This window comes from Neophocaena asiaeorientalis, unplaced genomic scaffold (genome assembly GCF_003031525.2).
Source record: "Neophocaena asiaeorientalis asiaeorientalis breed wild unplaced genomic scaffold, Neophocaena_asiaeorientalis_V1.1 scaffold4, whole genome shotgun sequence".
Taxonomy (NCBI): domain Eukaryota; kingdom Metazoa; phylum Chordata; class Mammalia; order Artiodactyla; family Phocoenidae; genus Neophocaena; species Neophocaena asiaeorientalis.
The window spans coordinates 485,183-494,583 of NW_020173682.1; the positions used below are offsets into that span (position 1 = coordinate 485,183).

Sequence of the window (9,401 nt, forward strand, 5' to 3'; positions counted from 1 at the left end):
TACTGAGCCCATGTGCCACAACTACTGAAGCCTGTGCCCCTGGAGCCCGTGCTCTGCCGCAGAAGAGGCCACCGCCACGAGAAGCCTGCGCACCGCAACGGGGAGCAGCTCCTGCTCGCCTCAACTAGAGAAAGCCCACACAGCAACGAAGACCCAATGCAGCCAAAAATAAATAAATAAATGAAGGCATAAAGACAGAAACCTTTGATGTCTGCCATTGTGGGAAAGCTTTATGTTGCTTGTGAAACAAACCACAAATATGTCATCATGTCTTTAATTTTTAATTTTATTAGTGACAAGGTAAATAGGTACATGAAAATCTTCACAGATATCTACACGTGTATTTAAATAAAGCAAGAGTTGAGTTCAAAGAGTGGGGCTTCAGTGGCGACTGGTCCATGTTGTTTACTTAGTGTATAAAAATCTCCAAGTTTATAAAACTTGATTTGCCCATTTTTTTCCCATTCTTAAAAGCTAGCTGCAAGTATTTCAAAAGGCATATCTAAAATATAGATGGATTCTAAGAGAAGCACGGCACATTATGAATGATGAAGGTGATTGGCTTTACATGATGAGAAGCAGATTCACTCAGTGCACTGGTAGAATATTCTCCATGCGGAGGGGGGGCGGGGATGCTCAAGAACGCACCTGACCTCAGTGTTCGTTGATGGCCATCTGTGAACTGCCTGCAGGTGGCAGCGCCTGTCCTTCTAGACGGGGACGACTCTTGGCTGAGACTGTGAGCCTGGAGCTTGCCTCTGAAGTCCTCATACCTGCTCTGTTCTGGATCCAGCCTTGCCCCTGGCACCTCGAGTCTCCTCCAGGTGTCTGTACGCCCTGGCTCATAGGGTCCCAGACCTAAGAGTTCCTTCGCACAGGTTAGTTTAAAAGGCAATAGGTGTGTTTTCTCAGGGATCTTTTATTCTCTCTTGGCCAGAAGTCAGGCATGACGAGAAGAGTTAGGGCTTTATTTGGGGGAAGAGAGACCCATCTCTGTGATATGATTGGAGAGACATCCCTCGCTCCAGTCATCTTACAGAAACGGCCACCTCCCTGTACGACCAATTCTACCCAGACAACTAACACCTAAGACCCCCTGAGGCTGGTGTGGGACCCTCCAACTCTTTGAAACATGTGCAGTTCTCACCCAGGGAGCCACACACACTGGGAGCCAGACTTGGGTTCCTGACAGCTTGAAACCACTACTGTGACAGAATTTAACTCACAAGCGGGCAGAATACGAACTGTTCAGTGTGTTCGTCCATGTGCCTTTCGTTTGGTTTCCAAAGAAGTTGTGCAGCTGTAACCAAATGGCTCCTCTCCAGGTTAAGTCATGACCGAAAATTTAGTGTCTGTGAGTCTGGTTCATCTTTCAAATCAAGTGTGATTGTTGAAATAGGGATATAAATTTTCCAACTGCTTCATAAACTTAAGGATTTGGGTCTGCTGGTTCTATCATACTTAATATTCAGGATATTAATTTTAAAAATAACTAATGCCAGTGTAAACATGCTTTTGATACATAGGTCTATAAAATATTGCACATAAATATAAAATTTGTTCAGCATCTCTTCATAATAGTTTTTCATTATCATAAAAAGGATACAAACTTGGCAGACTATATAAATTTGGCTGGTCAATTTTACTTGAAAAATGATACTGTTACACATGATTATGGATTATTTACAAGAGTTTTAAACATAAAGTTTCTGTGATGGTTAAATTAAAGACAATGGGAAAATAGCTTAAGTAAAAATTATTTTCCAAAGTCATGTACTATAAAGATTAGCAGTAAAAATGAATAGTAAAGTGGGAATAGGCAATTCTAAATAAAATCCCTAGGAACATGTTTTCTAGGTTCATCTCACATCTGCCTAACTTTATGTTTCCTCCTATTTATGTTTAACATGTCTTTTCTGTGAATATAAGTTTGAGGTGTAGTAGAAAAGAATAGGTGTTTAATACCAAGCTAAATGTTGGCATTGCCTCTTGTAGATATTAAAAATAATACGTTTACCCAAATTATTAAATTGCTTTTTTATTAATGGACTCTAGAAATTTTACCATTACTTTTAAGCACCACCTAGGGTCAAGAGTCCCTGGAAATTTGTATATTGCTAATTAAGTCAATGGAAAGATTATTATTTTTTTTTGTAAAATGAAATACAAATGCAACTTTTTGCAAAGCTAACTTAAGCAGATGTGAGGCCCTGGAAAGTGTGAATAAAAGTAATTTCAGGTAGAAGGCAACAAGGTGTTGAGTGAAATGGTCTTCGAATACCAATTTGCTTTTCTTTAACGCTGTCTAAATCCTGACTAAGTTCTGCTAAATGATATATTATGCACAAACTGGATATCTCGGAAGGAAATCTAGTGAGTGATTTTGAAAACCAGCGAACCAAATCTTAATTTCCAAATCCTCTAGAGTATCAGCCTAGAGCCATGGAAAATAAATAAATAAATCGTTATCCTCACTTACAAAGATGATCTTTGCCGTTTCCAAAGTACTTTCACAGTCCCAACAGCATAGGTTGGTCTCCCTGAGCAGTAACGTCATTAGAAATGTTTCTTTTCCAGAGGGAGGTGTCAGATATTCCGTTGGATACAGTAGTGTCGGAAGGTTTGGTCCTAGTTCACCTTCTAAAGTCTATCCTAATTCAGACATTGCATCTTTGAGACTTCAGTTGGATTTATCTGGAAAGCAACCTCATGTTCCCATACCCATTTCAAAGTGTCTGCCAAATATGGAAGGACTCAAGCCAAAGACATCTTCCGCGATTGTCCATTGTTTCTGCAGCGTCAAGGATGCTTCCTTCTGGAAAAGGGTCACTGGGATCCGAGGCAGGTTTTCTAAAGCACAGTGTAGACAAGGTGATACCATGGCCTTTCCAATTCTTAGGACACTGGCAGGTAGAGGAAAACCTTGGTTGAACCTTCCTGATCCTTCTTTTCTTTGAACTGGACCAGTGTAGGAGTTTGTTTGGTCTTTGGTTTTCCTTTTCACGCCTCAGGGGTTTTCTCATTGGTCAGCTGTTCCCTGTCATTCATATCATCCTGGGGGGGTCTTGCTCGGTCAAAGAATCCGCACTACAAAGAGAGAAACAGGCTAGCAAGTCAGGTCATCCTGAGAATTTGTGAAAGTCCTCATTCTAAGAGTTTTCCCTTTATTTGTTGTCTAAGGAATTTGGTGCTCTGAGAATATAATCTGCCCAATTCTCCAAATTAGGAGGTGAAAGCAGTGTGTTCTTTACCTGCAGAGAGGAATTCATTGCCTACACAGAGCGTCTGTGTCCTTCCTGCCATGTCCATGGTGGTGGGAGAATGTTCATTTTATATAAACCACTTATGGACCTCGTATATTTTTCTGGGTTGCAGCAACCTGGCCCAAGGAGTCCCTCTCTGCTTTCGACATGTTTTCTGGAGCCAGCAGCAATGTGAACTGCCAGCCAGGGATGGCAGATTCCTGAAGTGGACTGTGGGCTACCTTGGGATGGACTGAAGGAAGAAGTGAGGAGGTGCTTGTCTATCTCTCTGCACTTGGTGGAACATACAGTATATGGAGGAAAATTAGATGGGTCCTTTATTTCAATCCCAGAACATCTTCGTGACTCTGAAAATCAGTTAGCAACTCGGGGAAGAGGTGATTATAGAATTTTCATTCTCCTGAATTTCAAAGGAGTACTTGGTCTAGGAGAATATAACTTTTCCTAGGAACCTAGAACCTTAATTCTTATTGTTTCTTAGGTTGGAAGCCCAATTTGTTGGGTTTGACTTATAACCATTGAGTCATCTTTCCTTTGTAGGACTAGTGCAATATTCTATCAATTGCTATGTATCGTTGCATCATTTACGGACATAAAGTTTCTATTAGTAACAGACTAACATGAAAGTCTATTTGTAAAGGTAGACTGTGCAATAGACCTTTGTGGGCTCAGGATGGCACAAAACAGCTGATCATGATCAGGAAAGCCATGATTTAACTCAAAAGGCAAGGTTTTCTCAGTTTATTAAGCATGCCTCATGTTGTTTCAAAATAAAAATACACTGATTTTGGAGAATGCCAACAATAGCGATTAACTAAGATGCGACTGGATTAATTACTTTCACAGTCATGTCACTGTGACATTGTTTCTATTTTGGAATGGAAAGCTCTGTGAAACTTGGCAGTACTGTGGTTTTGGGACCAGAAATTAACTCACATTGTAGACTTTTAGTAGAAACTTCAGCAAAACACATGAAAGAGTAAGTTAAGGCTTCTTAATGGAGATGGACTAGTTGGCAAGATCAAAAAAGCAAGTCTGAGAATATTAGAACATGCATGATCTATGTGGTGTCATTGAAAGCCCATGTAATAATTAATTACTATATTAATTGCATCCGTGTAGTGCTTATAAAGAAAACTCTCAAAGTATTGCTGATAGGGTTGTGTCAACAAAAAGCTTAAGATCTCGATTAATTAAATAAGAAAAAGAAGTCTTCATCATAACATGATCACTCCAAGCATATTGGAAAGAAGATCACAGGTCTTAGTTAACAAAGTCCAACTCTCTTTACATTTATTTACAAGAAATTACAAGATAAAAGTGGCAGTAAACACGCTCAATCTTCTTAAATGTCAGTTGTTTCACAAGCATACTAAGTTTGCCAAAGCAAACAAGACCATTTTCCCTTCATGTCCCTATGTTGGAAATTCCCAAATCATGCCTCTAGCCTTGTCTTTTAAAATCCTAGGTATATCCTTCTAAATCGTCTCCGTGGCCTCTCTACTGAAAAAGGAAAAGAAAGCAAATAAACTTACCTTCCATAAAGCCAAGGTTAAAATGGCCAGAACCAGTAATCCAAGAAGTATTGCTAGTATTATTACCCATAATGGGATCGAGAAGGAAACATTTGGGGTTGCCCAAATAACCGATGTTTTAATCTGGAATGGAACATAAAAGAAATGAGCTCTAACTTGAAAACTACTGGGTGAAATAGAGCAGTAATTACCAATATAATACTGGGGGGAGTATTTCTGAAAGGATCCACGCAATAACTGAAATCACCCCAGGGGAGATTTGACGGTTCACAGCACTCGAACATGGCATCTTAGAAATTGGTACACTCTCAGGCCTCCCAGGTTAGGTGCAAGTCCATTTACAGACACTTGGTGGGTGTTTGGCTTATACCAACCCAGAAACCCTAGAATAGAATTGAGGTGGACCAGGAACCAACAAGGTGGAAAGGAGTTACCTTAAATTGGGTTGGACCTTTTACGGCAAAAAATGGCTAAAAGTAAACCCTACAAAAAGCCAAGTCTGCCCACACGTTTCTCCACAGAACTGGGCTCAACCTCACTGAGAGGTGAGCTTGCAAACAACCATGGACTGCTGGAGTGCAAGAAGGATAGACATCACCTAATTCCTCATTTTACAGATGTGAAAATTGAGTCCCAGGGGACTAAGTGATCCACAGATCTAATTTAGTGTCACTGCCTCTTTAGCCCTAGGCTCTGTGCTCTATCAAGAAAGAGCCCATCATTGCTCTAGTAATCACAGTCATGTAAGGCCATGATACATTTTATGAAAGTAACTCACATTTTATGAAAGTAACTGTAGTCAGCGACATGAATACTAATTGTCCCGATGTATTGGAGCTGCCCTCGGTCTTAAATCCAATTTTCAGTTGCTGTTGGGCCTCACTGAATTCCCCACTGTTGCAAGGGAACTTCGACGAAAAATGAGACCTTCCCAGCAGGACTGCACGCTCCATGTGTGCGACCCACCCCTGCCTCCCCACGTGGGAAGAAGCAGCTCTACTATAGCCCATGTGCTGGGGACCTCTGCCTCTGGAGACTCCCCAAAAAACCAAGGAGAGACCCAGCCCTGCCGCACACACCTGCTGTCAAAGAAAAGAGAAAGAAAAATATTCTTGGATCTAAAATGTTATTCACTAAAGCAGGCCTATCTGGTTTTAGAGAGAAGTGAGCATCGCCTCAGTTGAACTGGTTCATGTGCTCCTGGTTTTAACTGTGTTGGTTGGAAGGATCCTGAGTCTCGTCCTGACCCACATGCAGAAACTCTAGGCCACACTTCCCTACCCCACCAGGAGGTGAGGGTGAACTCAGGGTGGGGTGGTGGTTCTGGTGCTTCCCCTGGCTGGAAACATGGGTGTTTTCAGAGCCTGTGCCCTAGTGCTGGGTCCTGCCTCTGCTCATGTCTTTTTTTTTTTTTTAATATTTATTGATTTGTTTTTATTATTTATTTATTTATTTTGGCTGTGCCTGGTCTTAGTTGCAGCATGCAGGATCTAGTTCCCCGCCCAGGGATCAAACCCAGGCCCCCTGCACTGGGAGCGTGGAGTCTTACCCACGGGACCACCAGGGAAGTCCCTCTGCTCACATCTTTCCTTCCACCTTCTTAACTAGGTTTGAGCATTCTGCCTGTGCTCTTCTTAGCCTGTCGAGGTTTTTATTGCTCCTTCATCCTGGTCCACGTCCCTTGTGCCACACACGTACTGATGACTTATCCACTTGATTCTCCAGCCCCAAGTATCATTTACATCCAGGCTGAACAACGACACTGATGGTGGTGAAACTGCTAGAGATTCCACGTGGTGAGGAATGCCGGGGACTTGACAGATGCTCTCAGTGAGAGAAAGCCTAGCGTAACCTACTCACCTTTGTACCTTCCTCCTTTACCCGTTAGCTTTCCTGGCCGGTGTTGCCCCTATTCATCCAGAGCATCGATAAGAGGGTTCCATGATAGCAACGTTCCATGACCACAGAGGGATCACACTCACCCTACTTGACACAGTTTGAGGACGGGACACATGGTACCAATTTTGAAGAAATGCATTGCAAGGACTCAAACATCTCCATTCCAGTAATTTACTTTGAAGTGATCCTCTGCATGGATATGGCTCCACAAGCCAGTTGGGGACCAGACAGTTTCTCTTTATATCCCTTTTCCTTGGTGAATTACATCTGATAATGTATGAAATCAGTGCTCAGTCCTGCATCTTAAGGTGCTCAGAGAAAAGGCATGAAATGATAACTTAAAATAACCCTAATATTACTGGAGGCACACCGATACAGTTGTTTTTTTTTTTTTTTAACATCTTTATTGGAGTATAATTGCTTTACAATGGTGTGTTAGTTTCTGCTGTATGGCAGAGTGAATCAGCTCTATGTATACATATATCCCCATATCCCCTCCCTCTTGTGTCTCCCTCCCACCCTTCCTATCCCACCCCTCTAGGGGGGTCACAAAGCACTGAGCTGATCTCCCTGTGCTATGCAGCTGCATTGCACTAGATATCTGTTTTACATTTGGTAGTGTATGTGTCCATGCCACTCTTTCACTTTGTCCCAGCTTACCCTTTCCCCTCCCCGTGTCCTCAAGTCCATTCTCTGTGTCTGCATCTTTATTCCTGTCCTGCCCCTAGAACCATTTTTTACTTTTTTTTTTAGGTTCCATATATATGTGCTAGCATATGGTACTTGTTTCTCTCTTTCTGACTTACTTCATTCTGTATGACAGATTGTAGGTCCATCCACCTCACTACAAACAACTCAATTTCATTTATTTTTATGGCTGAGTAATATTCCATTGTATATGTGTATATCTTCTTTATCCATTCATCTGTCAGTGGACACTTAGGTTGCTTCCATGTCTTGGCTATCGTAAATAGAGCTGCAGTGAACATTGTGGTACATGACTCTTTTTGAATTATGGTTTTCTCAGGGTATATGCCCAGTAGTGGGATTTCTGGGTCATATGGTAGTTCTATTTTTAGTTTTTTAAGGAACCTCCATAGTGGCTGTAGCAATTTAAATTCCCACCAACAGTGCAAGAGGGTTCCTTTTTCTCCACACTCTCTCCAGCATTTATTGTTTCTAGATTTTTTGATGATGGCCATTCTGACTGCTGTGAGGTGATACCTCATTGTAGTTTTGATTTGCATTTCTCTAATGATTAGTGATGTTGAGCATCCTTTCATGTGTTTGTTGGCAATCTGTATATCTTCTTTGGAGAAATGTCTATTTAGGTCTTCTGCCCATTTTTGGATTGGGTTGTTTGGTTTTTTTGATATTGAGCTGCATGAGCTGCTTGTATATTTTGGAGATTAATCCTTTGTCAGTTGCTTCATTTGCAGATATTTTCTCCCATTCTGAGGGTTGTCTTTTTGTCTTGTTTATGGTTTCCTTTGTTGTGCAAAAGCTTTTAAGTTTCATTAAGTCCCATTTGTTTATTTTTGTTTTCATTTCCTTTTCTCTACGAGGTGGGTCAAAAAGGATCTTACTGTGATTTACATCATAGAGTGTTCTGCCAAGAGTTTGATAGTGTCTGGCCTTACATTTAGGTCTTTAATCCATTTTGAGTTTATTTTTGTGTATGGTGTTAGGGAGTGTTCTAATTTCATTCTGTTACATGTAGCTGTCCAGTTTTCCCAGCACTACGTATTGAAGATGCTGTCTTTTCTCCATTGTATATTCTTGCCTCCTTTATCAATGATAAGGTGACCACATGTGCATGGGTTTATCTCTGGGCTTTCTATCCTGTTCCATTGATGCATATTTGTTTTTGTGCCAGTCCCATACTGTCTTGGTTACTGTAGCTTTGCAGTATAGTATGAGGTCAGGGAGTCTGATTCCTCCAGCTCCGTTTTTCTTTTTCAGTATTGCTTTGGCTATTCGGGGTCTTTTGTGTTTCCATACAAATTGTGAAATTTTTTGTTCTAGTTCTGTGAAAAATGCCATTGGTAGTTTGACAGGGATTGTATTGAATCTGTAGATTGCTTTGGGTAGTATAGTCATTTTCACAATGTTGATTCTTCCAATCCAAGAACGTGGTATATTTCTCCATCTTTTTGTATCATCTTTAATTTTTTCATCAGTGTCTTATAGTTTTCTGCATACAGGTCTTTTGTCTCCTTAGGTAGGTTTATTCCTAGGTATTTTATTCTTTTTGTTGCAGTGGTAAATGGGAGTGTTTCCTTAATTTCTCTTTCAGATTTTTCATCATTAGTGTATAGGAATGCAAGAGCTTTCTGTGCATTAATTTTGTGTCCTGTTACTTTACCAGATTCACTGATGACCTCTAGTAGTTTTCTGGTAGCATCTTTAGGATTCTCTATGTATGGTATCATGTCATCTGCAAACAGTGACAGTTTTGCTTCTTCTTTTCCAATTTGTATTCCTTTTATTTCTTTTTCTTCTCTGATGGCTGTGACTAAAACTGTTAAACCTATGTTGAATAATGATGGTGAGTAGGCAACCTTGTCTTGTTCCTAATCTTAGGGGAAATGGTTTCACTTTTTCACCATTGAGAATGATGTTGGCTGTAGGTTGGTCATATATGGCCTTTATTATGTTGAGGTCGGTTCCCTCTATGCCTACTTTCTGGAGAGTTTTTTTTTTT

At 40.8% G+C, this 9,401-nt stretch overlaps 1 protein-coding gene across 1 annotated transcript in view; it reads right to left on the reverse strand.

Annotated features, from left to right (window-relative positions):
• Positions 1-268: 268 nt before the first annotated feature.
• ITGA8 (integrin subunit alpha 8) overlaps positions 269-9,401 on the reverse strand; it is a 180,924-nt gene continuing 171,791 nt past the window's right edge. The window contains exons 33-34 of the mRNA XM_024750072.1: positions 4,799-4,921; positions 269-3,087 (exon numbers count right to left, since the gene is read on the reverse strand). Of these exons, the coding sequence (XP_024605840.1) occupies positions 3,001-3,087; positions 4,799-4,921 (210 nt within the window). The 3' untranslated portion in view covers positions 269-3,000. The remainder of the gene's footprint in view (positions 3,088-4,798; positions 4,922-9,401) is intronic.